Source organism: Musca vetustissima, unplaced genomic scaffold (genome assembly GCF_032173495.1).
Source record: "Musca vetustissima isolate MV318-11 ecotype Yass unplaced genomic scaffold, APGP_CSIRO_Mvet_v1 utg28967, whole genome shotgun sequence".
Lineage (NCBI taxonomy): Eukaryota > Metazoa > Arthropoda > Insecta > Diptera > Muscidae > Musca > Musca vetustissima.
Window position 1 is genome coordinate 818,507 of NW_026881305.1, and position 27,456 is coordinate 845,962.

At 29.9% G+C, this 27,456-nt stretch overlaps 1 protein-coding gene across 1 annotated transcript in view; it reads left to right on the forward strand.

Moving 5' to 3' along the window:
* The window catches only part of LOC133327286 (serine-rich adhesin for platelets), a 174,349-nt gene that overhangs the window by 113,159 nt on the left and 33,734 nt on the right, over positions 1–27,456 (forward strand). Inside the window, exon 3 of the mRNA XM_061535841.1 lies at positions 9,176–9,299. Within this exon, the coding sequence (XP_061391825.1) occupies positions 9,176–9,299 (124 nt within the window). The remainder of the gene's footprint in view (positions 1–9,175; positions 9,300–27,456) is intronic.

Here is a 27,456-nt window from a genome sequence, read left to right on the forward strand (position 1 = left end):
GAGGAAGCTTAGGCCAGCTTCTGTTTTCCCCTACCCCCACCACCCTCCAAATGTCTTTTAAAGCTTCCAATAAAGCATTAAACACCGTTGCCATTGTTTGCTTTGTTTTTGTTTTTATTTTTTTGGTTTACGACATTGAACTGAAATAATACTCTTGATATTTGGTTGAGGGGAGCACCCCCCCCCCCAATTTTCCCCCCTCCCCTCCTCTAAACAACAATGACGTAGACAGTCCAACAGAAAAAAGTGGAACACCACATAGCAAATATTATTTTTGTTTTCCCCACAAAGATTCGATGTTCGGCAGAGAGGAGGGGAATGGAGGCAGGGAGGAGACTGCTCACCAATAAGTATGCCACAGAGAAGGTGGCTAACAAGCTGCCGAGAAATTATGACTATGAAAATAAATCAATATTGTGTGTTTTAATTTCATGCTATTTGCCAATTGTCTAGGGGTCGAGGGTGAGGGTCGTCATATTGGAGAGGGGATTAACACAGATCTTCTTTTTGTTTTTCTGTCTTTTGTCCCCTCACTTCGCCCCATCCCCCATCAAATCATTATGTGTTGTGTTGAAATCATAAAAAAATAGATGTCCGAAGCAATAAAGTCTAATCTATGATTGAAGGCAATAAAAATAATAACCTGTTGTTGGTGATGATGCTTGACGGTTCTGTAAAATGGGAAGGGAGGGGAGGAAGGGAGCAATCTAAAATTTTGAGAGTCTAGAGAGATAATCTTTCTTTTTTTTGTTTAATAATAAAAAGGATTAGCAGTAGCCGTTTTTTTTTTCTGGAAAATTGGGCAATTTGTGTGTGCTGTTTTTAAAGTGGCGCCCAATCGTGTGTGTCCCTTGGAGAACGTAATTTTTATAGGGAATTTTTCGATTTTAAAATTTGGCACAGATATAAATTCCTAAACGTTGGAGGACAGGGCTTTAACTCCAAAATCAAAAATTTTATTTTTTCTCAAAAACAATTTTTTTTTGAATTTTTTAAAATTCAAAAATTAAAAAAATATCTTTGAATTACAAATTTTAAATATTAAATATTTTGAAATAAAAAAGAAATGTTTTTAAAATTCAAAAATTTAAAGCAAATTGGAATTTTTTAAAGTGGCGCCCAACCGTGTGTGTCTCTTAGAAAACGTAACTTTTATAAGGATTTTTTCGATTTTAAAATTTTGAAACAGGTATAAATTCCTAAACGTTGGAGGACAGGGCTTTAACTTAAAAAAAAAAAAAAATTCTCAATAAAATTTTTTTTTTTGAATTTTTTTAATTTCAAAAATTAAAAAAATATCTTTGAATTACAAATTTTGAATATATTCTGTATTGATTGTATATCGGGCAAATGCCAATAAAGTGAAAAGTGTTTTCCTCTACGTTCAAGTTGCACATTGAGCAAATGGTATCAGTATTTCTAAAACAGCTAGCGTTTAATTTCAGTAGACCACCTCTAGCTTTTATGACTAAGCTAGCCGCTCGCGCAGATAGTTTATCTGTTAGGCTTGATATTCGATCATATTGCAGATGGGCATATAGATCGTGATGTTGAGAAAATGAGGCTTCTGTGAAGAATGTTTGACGTTCTTTCGCGACCAATGCAGACAGTATTTCCTTCCAGAAGTGACACATAGGGACATTGTTCGCTGGAGGAGAGTAGTTTAGTGATAAACAAAGGTTAGTCTTTAGCCCATCTTATACCGCGGCGCACAATTTCTTCGGCTAAAATTCGTGGAAGGCGTAATATTTTATTAACATAACTGAAATGCAATTTTAGTGAAGTAACATAAAGAGGATTCCAACCTGTTTCAATATAAAGCAAGTAGTTCGGAGTGTTTTCAGGTAAAAATAATACTCTTTTAATAAAAAAGCGAAACAGTTTTTCCATATCATCGTTTCTTTTATATCCCCAAACTTGTGCAGCGTATAGCATTATTGATTTTGAACAAGCATCAAATATTTTTAATTTGCTTTTACGTGATATCTCTTTGTTGGATAGATATTTTGACCATGTAGAGTTTATAGCTATTTTGGAGGCAGAGAGCTTGTTTTTTATATGCTTATTGAAAGATAAGTTATAGGACAAATCAACTCCCAGGTATTTATAATTATTCACAATTTCAATATCCTGATTGTCAAAATGCCAATTAAGGTCTCTTGAAATTCTCGGACCTTTTCTGAAGACAACTATTTTTGATTTTGCGAGGTTGACCTTAAGGCTCCACATGAGGCAATAATCACATAGTACGTCAATCATTTCCTGTAGTCCTTGTGGCGTATTTGATAATATGACAATATCATCAGCATAGAGTAAGATTTTTATGTTGGTATTTGCAACATAAAGTCCGCCTGGAAGAATATCGTGTAGATCATTTAGGTATAGTGAAAATAACATTGGACTGAGGATACATCCCTGCTTTACACCCGAATCTACAGGGAAGAAACTGGAGTAAGTATTTCCGTCCCATACTCTACTTACAGAACATTCATACATTGCTTGTAAAATTCTTAAAATTTTTGATGAAAGACCCATGGTAGACAATTTATAAAATAAACTGTTCCTTGGAATGAGGTCAAATGCCGACGAAAAGTCCACAAAAAAAGCATATGTATGTTTGTATGTTTGGTTGTTTAATGAGACAATATTGGTTAGATTAAATATATTATCAACCGTAGAGTACTCTTTTCTGAAACCAGCCTGAAATTCGTTTAAAATGTTATTTCTAGACACCCAGTGTATTAGTCGGTTCAGAATGATATTACAAAATACTTTACATAATGTATTTATGAGAGACAAGCCCCTATAATTCGTAACAACGTTCTTGTCACCTTTTTTGTGCAATGGAATTAGAATGGACCTCTTGAATGATGATGGTATATCCTCATGTAGAAATATGTGATTGTAAAGTGACAGCATGTAATTGTGTAAACAAGGAGGACCATATTTGTAGAACTCATATGGGATTCCATCATCTCCAGGTGATTTGCTAAGTTTTAGCTTTTTTAAAACAGTGTTAAGCTCGCATAATTCGAAAGGGGAGTCCAAGAAAGGATCGAACCAAGGAGGCATACACCAACTAATTTTTTGGTCGTGACTATCCAACAGTAATACGCTAAAATGCTTCACAAAATCATCCGCCCTGAGATCACCTATATCAGAAATGCTACGATCTTTTAATGAGTTGGACAATTGCCACCAGTCTTTGCTACATGTTACATATTGCAGTTTCCTTAAATTATTAAATTTTGAATATTAAATATTTTGAAATAAAAAAATAACAATACTTTTGAAATAAAAAATTTAAAAAATCTAAACAATTAATTTGGTTGGGATTTTGTTCAAATTCAAAAATTGAAAAACATATTTGTAAATAACAAAAATAAACTTTGAATTTTTAACATTTCAAAATAGAAATGTACAAAATTTTTTAAATAAAAAAAATTTGAAAATTTCAATTTTGTTTGAATTTTTTCAAATTAAAAAAAAATATTTTTAATTTACAAATTTTGAATTTTCAATATTTTGAAAAAAAAATGGAAGAAATTTTTACTTTTTTTTTGAAATTTTTTTTCAAATGCAAAAATTAAAACACATATCCCTAAATTACAAGTTTTGAATTTTTAATATTTCAAAAAAAGTCACACATTTTTTTTAAATTTCATTTTTTTAATAATAATTTTTAAATTTGGAATTTTAAATACTTTGAATACTTTGATTTGTTCAAATTCAAAAATTAAAACACATTCTAATTCAAAAATTAAAAAAAACATATTTGTAAATAAGAAAAATAAATTTTGAATTTTTAACATTTCAAAATAAAAATGTACAAAATTTTTGAAATAAAAAAAATTTGAAAATTTCAATTTTGTTTGAATTTTTTCAAATTAAAAAAAATATTTTTAATTTACAAATTTTGAATTTTCAATATTTTGAAATAAAAATGAACAACATTGTTGAAAAAAATTGGAAGAAATTTTTACTTTTTTTTTGAAAAAAATTTTCAAATTAAAAAATTAAAACACATATTCCTAAATTACAAGTTTTGAATTTTTAATATTTCGAAAAAAGGCAAACATTTTTTTTAATTTCAATTTTTTTTAATAATATTTTTAAATTTGGAATTTTGAATACTTTGAATACTTCGATTTTTTTCAAATTTAAAAACTAAAACACATTCAAATTCAAAAATTGAAAAACATCTTTGTAAATAAGAAAAATAAATTTTGAATTTTTAACGTTTCAAAATAAAAATGTACAAAATTTTTGAAATAAAAAAAAATGATAATTTTTTCAATTTACATAAAAAATATTTTTAATTTACAAATATTTTCAATATTTTGAAATAAAAATGCACAACATTGTTGAAAAAAAATTGGAAGACATTTTTACTTTTTTTTTTTTGAAATTTTTTTTCAAATTCAAAAATTAAAACACATTTTCCTAAATTACAAGTTTTGAATTTTTAATATTTCGAAAAAACACACATTTTTTAAAATTTCAATTTTTTTAATAATATTTTTAAATTTGGAATTTTAAATACTTTGATTTTTTCAAATTCAAAAATTAAAACACATATTTCTAAATTAGAAATCTTGAATTTTTAATATTTCCTAATAAAAATGCACAACATTTTTGAAATAAAAAAATGAAAAATGAAAATTTCAATTTTTTTTAATTTTTTCAAATTCAAAAATTTACAAAAAATTTTTTTAATTAGAAATTTTGTATTTTAAATGTTTTGAAATAAAAATTCAAACATTTTTGAAAAAAAAAAATGGAAAATATATAAACAATAATATTTGAAATTTTCAAAATATTTAAATTGTAAATTTTAAATTCAAAATATTACAAAGTAAAAATTTTACTGAACTTTTAATATTTAATTTTTCTTTATATCTTTTAGTTTAAACAAATTAAATTTTTGTAGCAATTCTTTACATTAAAAAAAAAAATCCAAAAAATTGTTTACTTTTCAAAAAATTCCAAAAAAATCAAATGAATCAAATTCAAATATTTTTTATAAACAAAAGCATTTTATAATTCAAAATATATATAAAAATTTAAATTAGAATTTCAGAAAAAATATAGGTTTTTATAAAATTTTGTATATTTTTAATTCTAATGTTTTAATTTTTTTAATTAAATTCCAAACCTTTTTTCATTATTATTAAATTTGTTCTTTCATTCCATATGAAAAAAAATAAGCATTTCCATAAGAATACTTTCGTTCCATATTTAAATTTACCTTTTCAATCAATCCCACATGCCTTATCATCGAAACCCCAATCTTTCGATATAGTTCTCCATTCAAATGAATGTAGAAATTTATATCTGAAGAAAAAAATCTTTCCAATCTTCAAAATATTTATTAATAAAATATCAAGTTCTATGGGTTTATTTGGACACATTTTATGGCTCTTTTTTTGTGTTACGATAAATTCTAGCAACTACTAGAAGAAGGGGGCAGAGAGAAACCCCCACAATACAAAAGCTAAAAGTCAATATAAAATTCAACGTGTTAATGGTTAATGACTAGCTGACTGACTGCCTGCCTGCTTGATGACACTTTAAATGGTTTATGTTTCCTCTGCCCACTCCCTCTCCCCCTTTATTTTCTGCCATAAAATGTAACGTCAATACTCGGCGGTTTTTATTATATCGAAAAAATATGTGCCATAATTGTTTTCTTATCGTTAACGATTTACAACACTATCTGGGATTGCAGGGAGGGAATTTTGTTGTAACTCGATATAAAACAAAAGCAACATAAAATAAAGTTTTCCAAAAAAAGGTAATATTGCCACTGTTGCCATTAACACCAAAACCACAGTAATAATTTCCTAACGTTATTGCTATTGTTTGAGAAGTTTAGTTGGAAGTTGGGAGGAGAGTGAGAGAGAGAGGGAGAATGATATGTGAAGAAGAGTTCATTCACTTGCCATACAAATGCCATTGATTTTTTATGACTAACTGCAAGGTATTTTATTTTTTTATTGAATTTTCCTAACTAAAATAACCTCGTTTACATCAACACCAACCAAAAAAAAAATTATTACCTTTGCGGCAACAACAAAAACAATATCCAAATATTTAGTAAAGGTTTCTTTTGTTGAATGTCAAGTGTAACGTAGAAGGGGAGCAGCAGCTATAGAGTTACAAGAAAACAACATGAACAACAACAACACAACAACCGACAACGACGACGACAACATAAACAAATAAACCTTATGAACGAACGAATGACGACGATCATTATTTGGTAATTATCGACAAAAATTCTAATAAACAACAATTGAACAAATCAAAGGAGAAGCAAAGAGAACAACAACAACACCAAACACACCTTAAACGAACGCTAAGACGACTCTGGTTAAACTCAATCATCTCCATTGAGTCTCTCTGTCATCATCCCAAGCAAATATGCAACAACAACAACAACGCACATACACATGCACGAATCAATTAAAAAATCCGAAGGAAACTAAACACGAACGGTAATGAGATTACACCATTACTGCACAACATAAGACACGTGTGTAACTCGGCTCTGTGTGGAGTGTGGCGGTGGCGTCGGCAGATTTCGTATGTGTACAAGAGTACACACATTACTCTGTTGCGTGCGTGTGGTTTATGGAGAGTAAAGAGATCTCCCAATGATAACAACAGTAATGATAATACCAACAACAAATGATAACTCGTACATTTCTCATCGGATGCGTATGCGAAACGAAAAGAAAACTATCATTGGCATTCGTGTCTTCTATAAGTGTGCATGTGTGTGTGTGTGGTTAAACGATTTCTTGTGTTATTATTTTGCTTTTGTGATACCTATTGTTTTTGTTGTCTCTCTCTCTCTATTAAATCATTTAATGAGTGGGGGAGTCAACAGATCAACCAACAATGATTGATATGAACTATTGTAACCAAACACACAGATGCACACACACACACACATTATGATAAGGAAACAAACAAAAACAAAACTACTAATGCAAGCATTTATTTTGCCATTGTTTTCATTAAATGGAGTAATGCCATTTTCATGTAGCTAGACTTACAAAAATAAATAGTTAGGGATTAAATGGGCCAAAAAAGAAAATGGGGGACTAAAGGAATATAGAGGGTGTTAATAAAAAAATGAATAATTGATAATAATGGCCATGGTGGCCTATATTGTCTATTGTAATGCTAAACAGAGATAGAATGGCTTATGGTGGAAGATAGTGTTGGGTCAAAAACAAAAAATTGCTAAGTTGGCATAGTAACGGAACTGATTTGGTGTAAAAAAATAACTAAAAAAAACTACACGTAGATCTTCTATAAAATTATTATTTTCAACAACAATATAAAAAAAATATTTTTTACAAAAATAAAATGTTAAAAAAAAACACAAAAAGAATAAAAAATAAGAAAGTGGAAAAAAATTAAATTCTTAATTTTTATTGTTTTTTCTCTACAAAATAATGTATAAACTATTAATTATTTTTTTTCCAAAAAATATGAAGCGTTTCAAGAATTAAAAAACAGATTTTAAAAAGGAGCTGCGGTGAAGAAACATGGATAAAGATTAAAAAATAAAAATTATGAATAAAAATATTTGTTTAAGAGGCCAGAAAAGTCGAAATAAATTTTTATGACAAAAAAAATATTTTTTGTATGCTTCTATTTGAAAAAAATAAAAAAATAATTTTTTATTGAGCTGCTGCGAAACATAGATTTTTTAAAAATTGATTTTTATTATACCCTCCACCATAGTATGGAGGGTATATTAACTTTGTCATTCCGTTTGTAACTCATCGAATTATTCATTTCCGACCCTATAAAGTATATATATTCTTGATCAGGGTAAAATTCTAAGACGATCTAGCCATGCCCGTCCGTCTGTTGTAATCACGTTAACTTCTGAATTGAGGTAGGGTGCTGAAATTTTGCATAGGTTTGTCTTTTGTGTGCAGGCAGGTCAAGTTCGAAGATAGGATATATCGGACCACGTTTAGGCATAGCTCCAATATAACAGTACCCCTCACTTTTCGGTATTTTGGGGTTCTTGAGCGCATTTTTTAACCGAATACGCTGAAATTTGGTACATTGGGTTCTTATTGGGTACTAAATGCCTCCATAAAAATGTTTAAATATTGCCCCATTTTTTCTGGTAGCCCCCATATAACGATACCTCCTAATTTACAATATTTTGGGGGGTTTGATCGTATTTTTCCACCGAATTGGCTGTAATTTAGTATTTTGAGTTCTTAATAAGTACCAAATCTCTCCACAAAATATTATAAATATAGGTCCATTTTTGAGGACAGCCCCCATATAAGGGTACCCCTAATTTTCGGTATTTTGGGGTTCTTGAGCGCGCTTTTCAACCGAGTTCGCTGCAATTTGGTATTTTGTTTGTAGAAATGTCGGTATAGGTACACTTTTTGGTATGTTCCCTATATGTTTATTTCAAGTACCTGTGATTATATCTATGTTGGAGGGTATCCAATGTTCGGCCCGGCACCTAACCAACTTCGAATTTAACGCTTTTTCACTTGTTATAATTTTTATTGTTTTTTTTTTAAATAAAAACACAAATTTTTATGAGGGAAATGTACAAAAAAAATATTTTTTAAGAAATATAATAAAATTAATAAAACTTCTGCCCTTCTCTATGAGAAGCCCAATTGTTATTTAAGGATTTCCTTTAAAATTTAAATCTCATTTATTAAATAAATCCTTTTCAAATCTTTGCTGAGCTTGGCAACATGGCAACACTTGACATTTATGAAGTACCCTTAAAAAAGTTCTCATAGTTTCGAAAAAATACAAATGTTGGCAAAGTTTCAAAAACAACAACAACAAATTGCTTAGCAAAGTCATAAAATGTTAATAAATTTTGCCTGCCTTGCCATTGAAAAGTTTTAATTGGGAAATTACAAACCAATTTTGTTCATTTTTTGCACATTAAATGACCCTTTAAACAAACTTGTGCCATAAATATTAAAAAATTTTGAGAAATAATTACTTTTTTTAAGGGACTATAATTTATAATAGATCGGATTAATAATTATGAGAAAATTTTTGCCATAATTTTAAAATGAATATTTTTCAAAAACGATAAATTTTTATTACAGTTTTTTAATATTTATTTAATTTTGTAATTATTTTTTTTCATTATTTTTTTCAGGTGGTGATTTCGGGTGCATTATGTACAGTAGAAGATTATGTAATAATGTCACAGTGTGCACACAACAAAGCCATATATTTAGCTGCAGAAGGAACAGTCTCAGTGACAGATATCTCACAAACACGTAAGTACAAAGATACCAATTTGAAATTTGTTTTCTTGCTTGACATTTCAGTGAGGGAAAAATCCATAAATAAAAGTCTGGGTTTTAGGTCTTAAATTTTTCAAAATCGACACCACAACCAACAGTCAACAACAAATTGTTGTTTTTTGTTACTGCCATTATTTATTAATGAGTTTTTAAAGACATTTCTAATGATCGACATCTTCAGCAACAGAATAAAAAAAAATAATAAATAAACTTCAAAACGTCTTGGAAAAATCTATTGGGTGTCCATCAAACCAACTCCACTCGATAGTTAAACAACATTTAACACAAAAAAATGTTAATAGGCCTGGGAATTATAAACAAAATCGGTTATTTTTTTCATTTTATTTCTTATACCTTCTCCATCTACTCTTCAATTATTTATGCATTTCAACGTGACATACATACAAAAAAAATAAATCCACACATTCACATTTCTTGTATTTCTTTCTCTCTATACATAAATAAATAAATGCACATTGTCATTGAGCCAGCGAAGTGTGTAAGGGGAGGGGGTTGGGGGGTCTTTGAGTAGTGGGAAATTTTTTGAAATAGAAATTTTTCCATTTCCACAGTCTATTTGTTGAATATATTAACACCAACAAAAAAATAAGAAGATGAAATCGAAAAAGAAATACCAGAATCTCAATGGAGTAGTGGGTTAGAGATGGCCCAAGTCATGATGATTTGGATGGACAGTTCAGCCAAAATGTTATTTATGATTTTTTTCATGGACACTCTTCAATGAGTTATTTAAGAGATGAGGTCACTTAATGACCATCAATCCGCTAACACTATTGAAATCAAAGCAATATAAATTTTTTCAATCCACGCTTATAGAAATATATTTTTACGAAAAATTCATTTTTTATAACTATTTTTCCCGAATCTTCCCTTCATGCCACTTCCCATGTGAATATTTTCATAAGTATCAACAAATTTGCACTTCAAAAAAATCTTAAATTATTTCGATAAGTCTCCCAATTTCCACAACTTTGAAATTTCTAATAAAAACGTTAAAAATCAATTATTAAGTTTTACTGAATAAAAATTAAAAACTTTCTAACGATTCCCAGTTATTTTTTTTTTAATCCACACTTATGGAAGGTCGTAAAAATATTCACGAAAAATAAATTTTTTAAACTATTTTTCTCACATCTTCCCTTCATAGCACTTCCCATGCGAATATTTTCATAAGTATCAACAAATTTGCACTTCAAAAAAATCTTAAATTATGTCTTTAAATCTGCCACATGTCCACAACTTTGAAATTTCTAATACAATTGTTGAAAAAATCAATAATTTAGTTTTACTGAGAGAAAAATTAAAAACTAAACTTTCTAACGATTCCCAGTTATTTTTTTTAATCCACGTAAAAATATTCACGAAAAATATAAATATTTTTTAAATTAGTTTTCTCGCATTTTCCCTTCATGGCACTTCCCATGCGAATATTTTCATAAGTATCAACAAATTTGCACTTCAAAAAAATCTTAAACTATGTCTTTAAATCTGCCAATTTCCACAATTTGGAAATTTCTAATACAATCGTGGAAAAAATCCATAATTTAGTTTTACTGAGAGAAAAATTAAAAACTAAATTTTCTAACGTTTTCCATTTTTAGGATTCCTATGCAGGTTTTTCTTTCAATATTCACTCTTTGAATTTTTAACATTCCCTCCAACTTATCAACAAATTAGCACTTCAAAAAGTCTTCATTTTTTTTTAAATTAGTCCTATGAGCCAATATTTGTAATAAAGTTTTATCTTCAAATTATTTTTTACATACTATGTCAAAATATTTTTGTAATCACCCACCGTAGTCGCTCCAGCTCGTCTGACTTTGTCGATGTCCGATAATGGTTCATTCCATGCCGATATACACCGTCTTCGCAGATCCGCCCGTAGATCTTCCGGAGAATATTTCTCTCAAACACTCCAAGTGCTGTCTCATTTGCTTTTATTTTTCAATATCCAACAAATTAAGCAAATATTTTTGAAAACTCAATATATTTTAAAAATATTTCATAACTGCAAACAAATATTTTTTTTAATTGCAAACAAGTTTTCTTAATTTTTTAGACCCAAGGATTTTTAAACCAATATTTTTTTTATTCCCAGAAAATTTCAAAATACTTAAATCATGAAGCTCTATTCAAAGTCCTCCGCACCTTTAAATGATCTGCACTGTTACCACAAATCCTACAAAATATTTCAAACCATTCAAAAACAAACATTTAATTTTTTTTGGAGGTAGATCCTTAAAAATTACCATTCGATGTGCTCTATCCAGGCGACTTAATCGAGCAGCTGTTTTTTGTTCTTTCCTTCATTCTTTTATTCCCTTTCCTTCTGTTTTTGCAAACATCTGCAAATGAAATTTTTTGCTGACCTCATCCTTGTCGGCATGGTTTTAAGGCTAATACAGATAATAGTGGCATGACTTGGCCAATTAAAACGCCCAAAACTACTACTACTATGCCGCTTGTATTGCTGTGTGTGTCCCGTCTGTTTAGTATTAGCAACTAATGTGTCTAAAAATGCCAATTGTTTTTTGGTAATTTAGCACGAGCTAACATTCAAACACTCACAATGGCCGAAGGATAACAAAACAGGAAAAATTTTTGCTGAGGCATCTATCCATACATTGATCACCAGAACACATGGGAGGTCTAACGGTACTTGGAAATAAGTAAAGAAAAACTACACAAAAAATAAAAGCAAATCATATGTTAAAATTCTTTGTTTAACTCACTTTAGCTCGCCTATAAAAACTCCCTTCAGATCGCCTTAAAAGACTCCCTTTAGCTCACCTATAAAGAATTCCTTCTGCTCGCATATAAAAACTCCCTTTAGCTCGCCTATAAAGATTACTTTCAGATAGACTCCTTTCAGTTCGCTTATAAATACTCCCTTCCTGTTCTCTATAGAGGCTCCTCGAGCTCACAACTGAAGACTCTCTTCAATTCGACTTTTTTCTACCTTCATATCATACACTCTCTTAGTTTTTTTGTGTCATTCATGACCAGGGAGTTAAGATCATGAACGGCATAATTACACTGTGGATTTTTCACATATTTCCCCATTATTTCCCATCACATGAGTATATATTTTTTTTAATTATCAACAAATTGGCACTTAAAAAATCTGAAATTATGAATATAAATTAATTATCAACAAATTGGCACTTAAAAAAAATCTGAAATTATTAATATTAATTTTTATTACATGCTTAATATTTTTTGAAAAATATTTATTCAAGCTACTAACATAATAAAATTCCACAATTTTGGGATCAAAAAATACTTCGATTATTGTTCTCCCAACTTATTTTCGCTGGTCCCTTCTCTCGCACTCTCCCTCTCTCTGTCTGTTTTTTAGGTATTTTCTGTTCTCTGTCATGTATGACAAAATTAATTCACTGTATGTGGATTTTTTTCCACTCATGTCCGTCACTAGACACCAGTTTACAGGTGCAAAAAGAGTATTTAGGGATTATTGCAGCATACCAACAAAATATAATTTATGGCTTAAAGTACTTTGCCAATACAAATAAAATTCAACAATAGGATGTCCTTCAAATAAAAACACTGGCTCCTTTATCTCTTCGCCTCACTAAATATGGGAAAATCCCCTAATTAAATTGTTTGCACTCTCTTATCCTCCGGAATCGGTGTCCGGCGGATTTGTTTGTGTATTTTTACACATTTAAGGCGAGATTTGAGAGATTTTATGATGGGTTATTAAGCTTCTAATCCTCTAATGGGTACTTAAAACCCATTGGTGGTGTGAGCGATTGTCTGTGTGAAGAGCGTTTCTTTTGTCAATTTAACGCCTACCACTTGCCACCTACTTCAGTTATCTAGCGGGAAATCTTTCACACATTTTGCAATTGCTTTAAGGGTCCTTTAGCAATAATTTGAATATCTGTATGTGGAAAGTTGGCATTGACCATTCATTAGATTTGGTTAGTAGGGTATACTTTACCTTACATACGAAGAGTGTGAGATTTAACACACCGTCCTGTTTTTATTGTTATGACCTGTGTGTTTGTTTGTCTCTTCCTCTTCTCTGTTGTAAAACATAAATCTCTTCCATTTATTCTTTGCCATGATTTATGATCAGGACAAATCTATGTCCTTCGTGGCTTTCCTTACCACTGCCATACCAATAAACAATAGAAGCGTGCACATAATGGCTCTACACTCAAGTCGTTGTAAAACACAACAACAACAAAAAATCTAGAATTTAATTGCCATAATTGTTGTAAATAACAACATACGTATAACATAAATCCTTGTTTCTGTTGTTGTTGTAATTGTAATTGCGGTTCAAAGGACAGTTGTTTTTATGTTGCAACGCAAGTATATGGAGTTTGAAGTGTTTTGCAGAATATTTATGGTTTTTATATTTACCGATATTTGTACACAAACAAAGAGAGGGAAAGAGAGAGAGGGGAAACCATAAATTGCACCATTCATCCCTCCCTCTCAATTCCATTCTATTTTATTTCTAGATTTCTGTGGAAACTCCCACTTTATCAACTCCTCCCTAAAAATTTTGTCAGCACTTTTGTGTTTTTGCTTACCTGTAATTTTTATTATTACATAAAATAAATTTTGTGGTCTAACATAAAATCATAATGTATGTAGCGAGGTTTGTTTGGGGACAGGCAAATTGCATGCGTATTTTATTTAGGGTCCAGCTGTTGCTTTCTAATTTGTCCTTTTTTGAACACTTTCTAATGATGATGACATCTGTGTTCGATTTTATTCGAAGGGGAGTGACTAAAGATTTATTTTTGTGTTACGCCTTAATTAGATTTCAGAGGAGAACATAAATAATGTAATTTTAATATGGATATCAAGGACAAAATGGAAATATTTGGAATACGAAATCAAAATCATAAAAATGGTAACCCAAACAATCCGCTAACACTACCGAAATCACAGCAATATATATTTTTAGAACCACGTTTCATCGCACTATTCATGCGAATATTTTCATAAGTATCAACAAATTTGCACTTCAAAAAATCTTCAAGTTTCGAGATGAATTCTATGAGCCCCAATATTTCAACATCCCAGTCTATGTTCTGATTATCAACAAAGTTGCACTTCAAAAAATCTTCAAGTTGGGGAAAAATCCTATGAGTCGCAATATTTCAACATCCCTGTCTATATTCTAATGAGATTTATTTCTTATATTTTTTTTTAATTTAGTGATCAATACAGATATCAAGGGCAAATATTTTGAAGAAAAACAATACCTTAAAATATATATTTTTTAAATGAACTTAGCAAGATATAAAAAATATTTTTAAAATTCTTACTTATGAAGACCCCGAAAAATATATTTTCATAAATTCACCCTTTCGAAAGACCATTGAAAATATATATTGTTAATTTCACCTTCATCCCACTTCGTAGGCGAACATCTTTTTAATTATCAACAAATTTGCACTTCAAAAAATCTTAAATTATGTCAATAAATCTCCCAAAATCCGCAACTATGAAATTTCTAAAAAATCCATAATTTAGGTCTACTGGAAAATTTTTTAGGATTCCCATGCAGTCTTTTTTACAATATTCACTCCTTGCGTTTTTAACATTCCCTCCCACTTATCAACAAATTTGCACTTGAAAAGGTCATAATTTTTTTGGAGTAAGTCCTATGAGCCAATGTTTATAATTTATGAAAATATATAGTTTTAAGTGTTTTTATGATATTTCGCCTTCATCCCACATCGTACGCGAACATCTTTTTAATTATCAACAAATTTGCACTTCAAAATAATCTTAAATTATGCCAATAAATCTCCCAAAATCCACAACTATGAAATTTCAAAAAAATCTTAAAAAATCCATAATTTTGGTCTACTGCAAAAATTTTTAGGATTCCCATGCAGTCTATTTTTGATACTCACTCCTTGCGTTTTTAACATTCCCTACCGCTTATCAACAAATTTGCACTTCAAAAGGTCTTAATTTTTTTGGGAGCAGTCCTATGAGCCAATATTTATAATCATGTATCTTCATATTATTTTTAACATAATATTTTCATATATATATACAAAAAATATTTAGTATACACAATAATTATTTTTCTTACATCCCTCATATCCATGAGAAAATAAGGGTACGGTTTTTGAAAATCACCCAGTCACGTGTTGGCAATCGATATAATTGCAAAAAATCATTAGGCGACTTTCAGAAAATAATTTCAAAAAATATATATTTATTATCAATTTCCTTATGCAATTATGATAACAGCCATGAAGACGACACTGGCTGGCATAGTGAAAAAAATACCAGCATGGGAAAAATAATTTTCTCTACCTAAAAATCATTCTCAAATATAAATTTTATGTTTCATAAAATTGTCATAATTCGATGATATGTTTATTTTTAGAATATGAAGCAATAAAAACTATAGGCAGAACTTTTTTAATGAACCCTGAAATTGAAATTCTTTTAATTGAAATCTCAAATATCAATAATAATAATAAATTTTAGTATTCAATATAGGGGCAAAAGAAGAACGCTTGATTAGCAACAATTGAGGCAATGCTCCGTTAGTTACAGCATAATATATTTAATTGTTTATACTAAAACCAAATTCTACTTAGCCGTACTTCAGCAAACCCCCAAAAAATGTTGGTCTGACCACCCGTATACTCAGTTGTTGGTGCCTTTATTTTCAGTTTTTAGTTTAAATGCCATGAAAATAAAAAGGCCATCATTATGGCCAAAGGCGTCACGTCCTCAACCATAATCTAAGTCCTTCCAAAATCATCCATCTGCTGCTGCTGCTGCTTGTTCTACACCCATAATTGCCAAACAGCTACATGTGTTCGGCGTTCAGTGGTAGACTTTCTCCTCTAGTGCCATTAAACAAAAACGAAAACCAACAACAAAACGGAAAAAAGAACAAGAACCTAAATGGCCAATTGGTCCTTTTCTCAACAAAAAAACACAGAAAACATTTTCAACTAAACTACCATTTTTGGTAGTCATTTCTATGTAGTTAGACAGACAGAGAGACAGTCAGCCTGGCAGCCGGCCGACCGACCGTCCGGCCACCATTTATATTTTTAGCAGTCGTTGTTAGTTAGAAGTGACCTTCAAAACTTAATTGCTGTTGTTTTTAGCTGGCGGCCATCACAGAGGCTCACAAATGGGGCCCATTGTGTTGCCATGGATAGACACATTAGAATAATAACACCAAACCAAGGCGAAGAGGAATGGAGGGGAGAGAGAGAGCGAAAGGAAAGGATATTTAAATGTAATAAAATCTTATTTTTGTGGAGAAAAAAATTAAAAACTTTTTAAAGATTAACACAATTGTGAATTGTGAACAGCTACTAGAAGCGTTGAAAATCCCCAATTTTTTGAGGAATAACTAAAGGGTGGCTTTTCCAGCATCTAATGGGAGTGTGGACTTTTTTAGAAAAATGTTTTCATGCTGCTACATGTTGAATGTATCTATGAAATCCATTATATTTATAGGTTCAAAATTTGTCCTTCGGTTCTCAAAATTGTCTTCATTATCAATTTTGAATTTTTTTTTTAAAATATTTCTAAATCAAAAACTTTTTGCAAAACATTATTCAAAAATCTAACGTAAGTGTGGTCTTTTTTTAGAAAAATGTTTTCATGTAGCTAAATACTGCTACATGTTGAATATTGGTTCTCAAAACTTTCTTTACTATCAACAAATTAGCACTTCAAAAAAATTCTTAATTTTGGCAAATAATTCCTATTAACTCAAATATGTTGAATGTGTCTATGAAATCCACTATATTTAGCGGTTCAAAATTTATCCTTCGATTCTCAAAATTTTTTTTTTCATTATCAACAAATTGGCACTTCAAAAAAAATCTTAAATTTTGAAACTAATTCCTATCGACTCTATAATCTATAAGCTTGTATTTAAAAAATACATATTTCTTCGACGCTTCACAATTTACACAATTTACTATCCGTGAAATTCCTTATATTAGGCAGTTATTCCAGTTTATTCCAATAAATTTTCAAATTTCAAAAAAATTCCTCAATTATCAACAAATTTGCACTTCAAAAGAATCTCAAAATGTTGCAGACAAGTTCCAACCGCTGCATCTTTTAGGCCTACATTTTAAATTTTGGCTCTACCGATACTCAAATAATCCATAAATAGTCCGTGAAATTCCTTATATTAGGCAGTTAAAAATTTGTTTATTAAAACGCAATGAATTCTTTATTCCAATAAATACTCCTTGAGGATTTCAAAAAATTTCTCAATTATCAACAAATTTGCACTTCAAAAGAATCTCAAAATGTTGGAGACAAGTTCCAACCGCTGCATCTTTTAGGCCTAAAATTTAAATTTTAGCTCTACAAAAAATACCGATACTCGAATAATCCATAAATAGTCCGTGAAATTCCTGATATTAAGCAGTTAAAATTTTGTTTATTGAAACACAATCAATTCTTTATTCCAATAAATACTCCTTGAAGATTTCAAAATATTTCTCAATTATCAACAAATTTGCACTTCAAAAGAATCTCAAAATGTTGGAGACAAGTTCCAACCGCTGCATCTCAATACTCAAAAAATCCATAAATAGTCAAAATCTTCCATATGTACGAATTTTTTTTAAAAATCTTTTTTAATTAGAGAATATTTTTTTATTATTTTGTTTATTTTGAAACAAGTAATTAACATGTATGTGAGTATGCGTGAGCAAGGAGTGTTTTTGTTTCATTTTTTTCCTCTCTCTTGTCCCCATAATAAACACATCAAATTACAATTTCTTGGGCTCATCAGCTGATTGCTAAGCTAATTGTAAACATTGTGTGTGCGTGCCCATGTGAGAATGACAGATTTAATGATCTGTCACAAAATACTCTCCTTCCGATACAAATGTGGATGACAGTCAGGCCAAACAAGGTGTTGACAGAGTGGCCCATAAAAAAATAAAACATTTTTGAATTGCTGTTTTGCTGAGAAAATCATGATGTAATTGAGAATGAAATCTGACGTTTTAATTTTTCACTACAACAAGAAAAAAATAAATAAACAAATAAATACCGCCTCATTTGACAAACAAAACAAGTGTTTTTGCCACAAATCATCACATTGGAAAAATAATTGAAATGTTTCGTGTGTGCAGTCAGACGCTCACTCAGTCATGGTCACCTAGCGGAATTCTCACTCACATATAGTCGTGATTCTTGGGTTATATGGCAATTTTTTTTATTTTATTTCTAATTAACAGTTCAAAGGGCCGCTTAAATCGGTTTTTGCTGTATTTCAAATGACAACCGCTTTACGTGATGGGAATATTTTTTTCAATTTTTTTTATTTTTTGTGTTATTGAATGATTAGCAAGTAAGTAAAAATACATATACAACTTGTTGTATTTATTTAAATTTAATTGACATAAAATGCCAATAGCATGTGTCAATAAGTAATAATATATTTTCAATATCTCAGGGGGGAATTCAATTTCTGTTTGACATCTCTCTCGCTTGCTTGTTTTCCATGTGGCAATGCCATATGGTGTTGTAAATGTAATGTAATTGAAATTCAGTAACTTGTCAAATGCCATTATGAAATGTAATAGAATTTGACATTTGATATGCATCAGCTTGAGGTATTTGTTTTAAGCCAATAAAACACTCAAAATTAATAAATGTTTCAAAATTGTTGACAGATTCTCATACAAAAACACATACACACACTCAGAGATAGAATGGGGCTAGTCTATTCAATTTAGACCCCAATTTTCCATGGGAGTTCATTTTGCTGCTCACATTCAAATAAACATTATTTTTTTATTCAAATTATGAATAAAATGTAACAGCTTGTGCCTTGACAGATGAATTTGAAATTAGCAGCAGCAAAAAAAAGACAGTCACTTATCTTGTTCTCACAATCGGCAAACCGCTTGACTTATTCAAATTAGCCTGGAGAGGAGTGTTCACTCGCTCGTTCGTCGTTCATTCACTTCAATGACTTTGGTCTCTACTATGACTAATTGCTAACATGACAAAAAAATGTTGCTAGTATTATTCTGGGGCTATTAGATTGTGCAAAAAAATAGAAATAAAATTTACATGAATAATTTATTCATAACGAGATAGCTAGACAGCCATACAGAGCGATAGATATACACCTGCAAATGAACAAAAAAAAATTACATATTACAAATTTACAATTGTCACTTTAAACCGATAAAGTTTATAAATCAAATATAAATCAATTTTGATGGACAGATTCAAGGTTTTTTTTGCAATACTTTGAAATGATTTTCAATTAGTTTAGGGAGAAACATACGTGGGAATCTGAAGCAGAATTCCAAAGACAGTAGACTAAAAAAGGGAGTGGATTTTTTTATGAAAATTCTTTTTAAGATCTAATACCAGCGTGGATTTCTTAAAAATAATGTTTCAATGGGTATCAATATTTACTATCGGGGTCTTCCAGACCTTTCTTAATTATCAACAAATTTGCACTTCAAAAAAATCTAATATATTTAGAGAATGAAATGCATGAGCACAATTATTTTTAAGGTGTGTGGTTTTTTTAAATATATAAAAAGTTAAAAAAATATTAAAAAAAAGTAGACTAAAAAAGGGAGTGGGTTTTTTTATGAAAATTCTTTTTAAGACCTAATACGGGCGTGGGTTTCTTAAAAATGCTGCCTCAATGGCTATAAATTTTTACTATCGGGGTCTAAAGGATTTTCTTAATTATCAACAAATTTACACTTAAAAAGATCTAAAATATTTGGAGCCAAAATCCATGAGCTCAATTTATTTAAAGGAGATATATCATGTGTGGATTTCTTAGAAATATTCTAAGCATTCACCAGAAGTAGGGATTTTTTTTTTAATTTAAAATGTTAAAAAAAAGGATTTAAAAATAAAAAAACTAGTTTCGGGAAACGCGTCACTTAATGGTGGGAATGTAATATCTCTTTGACTTTCCTTTTCATTGCAACTTCGATCATGTAGCTCATCTCGAAAAAAATAATGAATAAAAACATTTACATGAATGATCTTTCGCCCTAAAAAGGGCTAAATCTCCAAAATTTTTAAGTTTTCAACAATTTATGTTTTCAAAAAATTATTCAAAAATTCTCAATTAAAGATTTCGGGAAACCAAAAATTATGCCTGCTGCATTTTCCTCGTTTATTCCTTGTTATGCATCCTCCACTTTCAATATTCATTCTTTCCGTTTTAAATATTTTCTTCATTATCAACAAATTAGCACTTCAAAAAGTCTTATATTTTTGGATACAAATCCTAGGCGCCCATATTTTTAATGAAATTTTTACTTCATATTATTTTTTTACATACTATGACTAATCTCAAGCATTTTTCCACAAGAAATATTGTTAAGATTTAAAAAAAAATATATCAAAAACGCCAAAACTAATACTTTTGTGGATCCAAAAATTTCCTGAGTACTTCCACAAAAAATATATAGAATTTTTATAAATTACATATATTTTAGCAGTTTATAAGTATACATTTTTGATGGTTGTATCAAGCCTCGATTTTTTTAAATATCTCTTTTAATGGCCTTTGGTTTTTCGTTTAAAATAAATTTCTAAACATTTTTATTCATCTCTCGACGAACCCGCTATTTTTGGTTTTCTTTTTTAAATTTCCAAAACAAAGTTAATTGGTCTACAGAGATTTCCGAGAGTGAATTCCTGTGAAACCATGCTTGAGTCGTTTTTCAACATCATTAACGGTTCTGGTCTTTTGAAAATCGTTACACTGCATTCTTTCATTGTGTAAGTATTTTTTTTCCTTTACACAACAGAAAACAAAAATCATCAATAATCGCTAAGGTGTCAATAATGTGGGAACTATTTAGCACCCCACGACGGCCAGAGATGCAACAACAAAATCTAAGCTAAGCCAGTGCGGCATCATTTGCCTATGAATTGTTGATTTGTTTGCCTAAATGCTAGAGGCTGCCGCGAGTGCAGTAACAGCAGCAGCAACAGTCAGGTAGTTTTGACATGGCCCAGGAATTTGGTACCTTTTTTGTAAAGAATTTCCAAGAAATCGCACAAAATACAAATAGGCATAGACCAAACCCAGAAAAAGAAAACAGCAACAACAATAATAATGCCAAGTGATGGACATGTTGAGAGGAACCTGTTGCTGTCGGCCGCCACTTGTTGCCTCGGCTAACTGCTGTTAACAAGAATACCTTGGCAACCTATGGCTGCTTGCTATGTAAATAACTTCGCCGGCCAAGCCGTCAGCCAGGCAAGGGGTGTGGACAAAAGGTTTATCGGTTATTAAAGTAGTACCTACATACATATGTGCCTTCATGCAAACAACATATATATGCTGTTTGTCGGAGTTCGGTAAATGAACAATCCATGTCCAGCAATTATCATTACGGGCATTTTGTCGTGGAATGCAGAATAGCGGGAAGAAGTACAGCACAAAAAAGAAAGATTTTTGTACATCAATCAAATATGGACACAACATTTACACAGTGATGAAAATACTCTGGAATCTACATAACATCTTAGAGAAAACGGTTAACACTCACAACATTGTTGCTAACTGCCAAAAGCCGTATCCCCGTGGAGGGCAATAAGGTGTAATTGGTGGTTGATGATAAACTGATCATTTTTCACAACTATTAACACCTATTTTCAAGCATTGGTGTGGGCGGACTATTTAAAAAAAGGATACACGCCTTTTATGATAATTAAAAAATATTGTTCCACGAATTTTGTAATATAGACAAGGAATATTTTTAAATTCACATCTTTTGTAATTCTTCTTAATTATCAACAAATTTGCACTTCAAAAAAATCTAAAATTTTTTTTAAAATAATATTTAATTTTAAAGCATTGCCACAATATTTTTTTTATAAAATATAGAAGTTAAGACCTCATAAATTATCTATGACATCCATTCTTTATTAACGGTTCAGAAAAATTTCGTTTGAACATAAATCAAACTCAGTTCGAAGCTAGGTTTTACTTGAAAAAATAGTTTTGGTATTACTTGAAAAACGATAATCAAAATATTATTTTTTTTTCTTAAATATCCGTTTAAGCTTTTTTGTTATTTTTTTTTTAAGTAAACACATACGCATTAGTCTTGCAATATTTTTAAAACCTCCAACGTTTGTCTGCGAAATCAATTTTATTTAAGAGGCTTAAAATGCAGCTAAATAGATATTTACTGTTTCAATTCTGTACTCTTCGTGTTTAAAATTTTTTTTCATAATTATCAACAAATTAGCACTTCAAAAAAATCTTAAATTTTGGAGATCATTCCCTATGATCGCTGATGAAACAAATTGATATAATAAATACTATTTTTATACATTTTTTTAAAGGTTTTAACCCAGTTCTTCGGTTCCAAATTTTTAGTCATTAAAATACGATATTTCCTGTGTTTGGTTTATTTTCCAAAAAAATCAAAATCATCATGGCGCTCAATTCAAATGGTATTCCCCTTCTTCAATCTTCCCAATGCACTTCCATTTAGGCTACCATTATTGAACTTTTATTTTCTTTTCTCTTGTTGTTTTCTTTTAATGACAATTATTGATTTACACTTGTAAAACACTTGAGTTTATGAAGATTTGTCTACACAATGTGTGTGTGTGTGTTTTTCTTTCTCAGGTGATGTTTTTGTTTCCCACAGTCTGTTCCGAGGGTAAAGAAAAGATGGGGCCGAAGGCAGGGGGAAATGAAATGCAAATGGACAAAGTGGTCAAAACGATCTTTAAAAAAGATTGAACCAATCGACCAAACCTATCCTACTATTGATTTTCCTTGTACACAAACACAGTACAATGCTCTTGAAAATTTAGAGAGGGAGAGCACGAAAGAAAGGCTAACCGACCAACCAACGCAACCCATACTCGTATATTGATTGAAACAATAATGCTCGTCGTCCATGCATGTTTTTTTTCCTTTAAATTGTTGTTGTTGCTTGAATATACGAATAGTTTATGTTGTTATTTGGTTTTCTGTTGTCGGCATTGGCCTTTTCTTGTTGTCTTCTCAACGATGATGAGTGGTAGTTTAAGATGAGTATCTCTCTTGTTCGTTTCATTTAATTCTTAGGAGATATCAACAGCAACTACTACTGCTACAACTGCTACCATTTAATACAATGTATGACCAGTGTTTTTTGTTGTTGTTGTTGCTATTTTACAGTGGCCTTTCTGTTGAAAAGGGCGCTTTGATAGCTGTCGAACATTAAATTTTATCTTTATTTTTTCTCTGATAAAAACGGTAGGATATTTATGATGATGTTTGTGTTCAGTTTCGTTTAAATTGTATTAAATTAAAATAGAAACGATTTTTGTTATTTGGAAAGGGAGTTTTAAATTTTATTTAACAAAAAGTTTATGAACATTTCCTTTTTTGCTTTATGTTTAGGAAATGTCCGTTTCCGTTTGGTAATTGTAAGGTGACACGTGCTAAGAGTATAAAGGGAAATTCATTTTAACTTATAATGGGAATGTTTTATTTTGTAATAAAAATCGCTTCCTGAGGAGATTTAAAGGATTTGGTCCTGTAGTCTGGAAGAAAATTAATTTAATTGGTGGAAAACAAGCTTTAGATTTTTTTGAAGTGCACATTTGTTGATATTTTTCTAAAATTTGAAACATTTAAACTATTGGAAATTTTTTAGACAAATTTTATACACATTATTGGGGTTTTAGATCTTTTATTAAAAGATTGTTTGAAATCTGCAATATGATGAATTAAAAAACATATAAACATATCCTATCTCTACAATAAATTTACTCCTTGGGACTCCAAAATGTCCTACAAAACATGAACATTTTGTAGGAACTTTTGGAGTCTAAGGGAGGTGTCCCACTTTCATCCCATAAACATATTTAATCCTTTCAATATTTACAATTTTAAAAAATATCAACAAATTTGCACTTCAAAAAAATCTGAAAAAACTCGAGACTTTAAAATCTACAGAATTCCAAAATGTCCTACAAAACATGAACATTTTGTAGGAACTTTTGGAGTCCAAGGGAGGTGTCCCACTTTTATCTCATAAACATATTTAATCCTTTCAATATTTAAAATTTTAAAAAAATATCAACAAATTTGCACTTCAAAAAAATCTGAAAAAAAACTCTAGACTTCAAAATCTAAAAATCTTCACTGAAAACACCCTTTCAATATTATAAAATATCAACAAATTTGCACTTTAAAAAAATCTGAAAAAAATCATCCTTTTGGGACGTCCTTGATTTTATTGTAGAAAATCTGAAATTTTCTACAATAAAATCAACAACCAGTACTTAAAATTTCCAATAATAGTAGAGGCCAAAAATTCTTAAATTTAAGGCTCTCAAAATTATCTATAAAATTGTCACTGAAAACACCCTTTCGATATTATAAAATATCAACAAATTTGCACTTTAAAAAAATCTGAAAAAATCATCCTTTTGGGACATCCAAATCAGCGATCAAAATCGTTTATTTTAAGTTCAAAATTAATTTCCCTATTTTTTATCAGATTTCATTCACATTTTTCTTTACTTAAATTTCGATGTAGATTTTTTTTCAATAAACTCTATATATGTGAATGAGTGTACTTTTGTACTTTTTTGTCTATCATCAATTTCTTTAGGTTATTGATTTATTTGAAGTGTTTTTGACTGCCTTCGACTCTGTCAAGAGCACAACAGGCAACAATGGAGCAATCTAGCCCCCACCTCAACCCAATCAAAGGAATTCTTTTGTTATGCCATTGGAAGAAAACAAATTTGACTTCCTCGAGCAGGTTACTTCAAAAAAACAGGGGGTACTTGAAAAAAGGTGTATAACTTCAAGTAAGGCAACCGATACAGTAAAACATTTTTGTACGGTAGTATTAGTAGCAGCAGCGGCAGTAGTAATTGATGCATTTCAAGTTCAAAGGCCTAACAAGAGAAGAAGAATAATAACAAAACCTAAAAAAGGAGATAGATCACACAGCCATGTGTTTGGGTGGGAGGGGGAATAACAAAAGACCCCATCAACTAAATGATGCCTTAGTTAGCAGTGATGACGAATATTTCTTAGGAATTTTATAAAAAAAAATGTTTGTGTGTGTGTTTTTTTTTTCGAAAATAGAAGAAGGAGTTACTGTTTCATGTGATGAGTAATTAAGAGGTTAATCATAACGAACTTGAATTGTTCTTTATTTTTTCTCCCTTGTGTTGTTGCCTTTTGAAGCATCCAACCCATTTTAAAGGCTGTAATTAAATTAAAATTCCGAAAAAACAATCTTTGTAACGGGTCATGGGCTTGATAGCAGAACTCAAGAAAATGAATTTATAAAATTATGTTGTTCTGTTTTTGATGCTGCTGTTTGGGGAAAAAAAGACTTCTAATATTTTGTTTTGTTTTCGCTTTTCTTCTTTTTCCCATTTGGGGGACTACATAAAAGCCCCACAGAAATTCCTTAGAAAATTCCACAAATTTCATGGAATCACTTTAAATTAAGAGCAGCCGTTAAACATTATTATCAACACTAAGAAAAGAAAACACAACAAAAGATTTTTCTAATGTGCCACAAAATTCTTTTGAATATTTGGTTCCATTTGCTTGTTTTTGGGATTTGATTAAAATATTTAAATTAAATTACGAAAAAAATATGGGGTTAAGAGAGCAACGTATTTTTTTATATTTTTTGTAAAAAAAATTCTTATTAAGAATTTTAATGAAAAGATATAAATATAATTTTATTTAGAGGAAAAAATTTCAGCTTTTATAGTTTCTTTTATATAGAAATATATTAAACAAAGAAAATTCAAAAATAAGGGCCATAAATGAGGCTTCTTGCAATTTTCCACCAAATAATATCCCGGACTCCCAAATTCTCCGAAAAAATCCCCTGAAAATATATGTGCCTATGATTTTATTCAGATTTTTTTAAAGTGCAAATTTGTTGATATTTTATAAAATACTTAAATTTGGAAAGTTTAAAGACGTTTTGGATAAAAATGTAGGATCTACGATCTTTATAGTTTTTATATAAAGAAATATATAAAACAATGAAAATTCAAAATTAGGGCCCATAAATGAGGCTTCTTGCAATTTTCCACCAAATAAACTCCTGGGCTTTCAAATTATCCGAAAAAAAATCACCTGAAAATATATGTGCCTATGATTTTATTCAGATTTTTTTGAAGTGCAAATTTGTTGATATTTTATAAAATTTTTAAATTTGGAAGGTTTAAAGAAATTTTGTATATAAAATTAGGATCTACGATATGATCGTTAAAAGTAACCAAATTTTGATTTTTAGTAGGAAATTTGGGGGGATCCAGAAACAAAATTTGTTACAAAAATCAGCAATATGGGCCTTTACAAAATCACTTCGCATATACCTATTTTGTATCCAAATTCTCCGAAAAAAATTCCCTGAAAATATATGTGCCTATGATTATATTCAGATTTTTTGAAGTGCAAATTTGTTGATATTTTATAAAATTTTTAACTTTGAAAGGCTCAAAGAAGTTTTGCATACAAAATTTACAGCAAAAAAATTAACAAAATGTTGATTTTTAGTAGGAAATTATTGGATTCCAGAAAAAAAATTTTTAACTAAAACCAACTTTAAAAAATCACTTCGTAAATACCAAATTTTGTACTCAAAACTCCTTCCAATATTTAAAAATTTTATAAAGTATCAACAAATTTGCACTTAAAAAATCTTAATAAAATCATAGGCAAAATCAATATTTAAAGAATTTATAAAGTATCAACAAATTTTCACTTCAGAAGAATCTGAAAAAATCTCAAAATCTAAAAAAGTCGAACAAATTAGGGTACTTCTCCATTTAAACTACAATTCAGGGCTTCTCTGAACGGAAAGAACCTTAAAAATATTTAGACGACTTCAAACTAATTCATTTTTTAGGACTTTAAAATTCAATATTTTTTTAATCTTCCCATTTAAATTCGGAATTGATTTCAAAAGAGAAAAACTTCGGGACTGAATTTTACAAATTATGAGGTGTCAGTGGGCGTTACATGTTTACTTTAATAAGCCTATCAAATTTCTTTAAGTAGCTGGTCCCTCAAGCAATTCCATTCTGATGACCATAACCTCCTTTTTGTATACACAAAATGTTG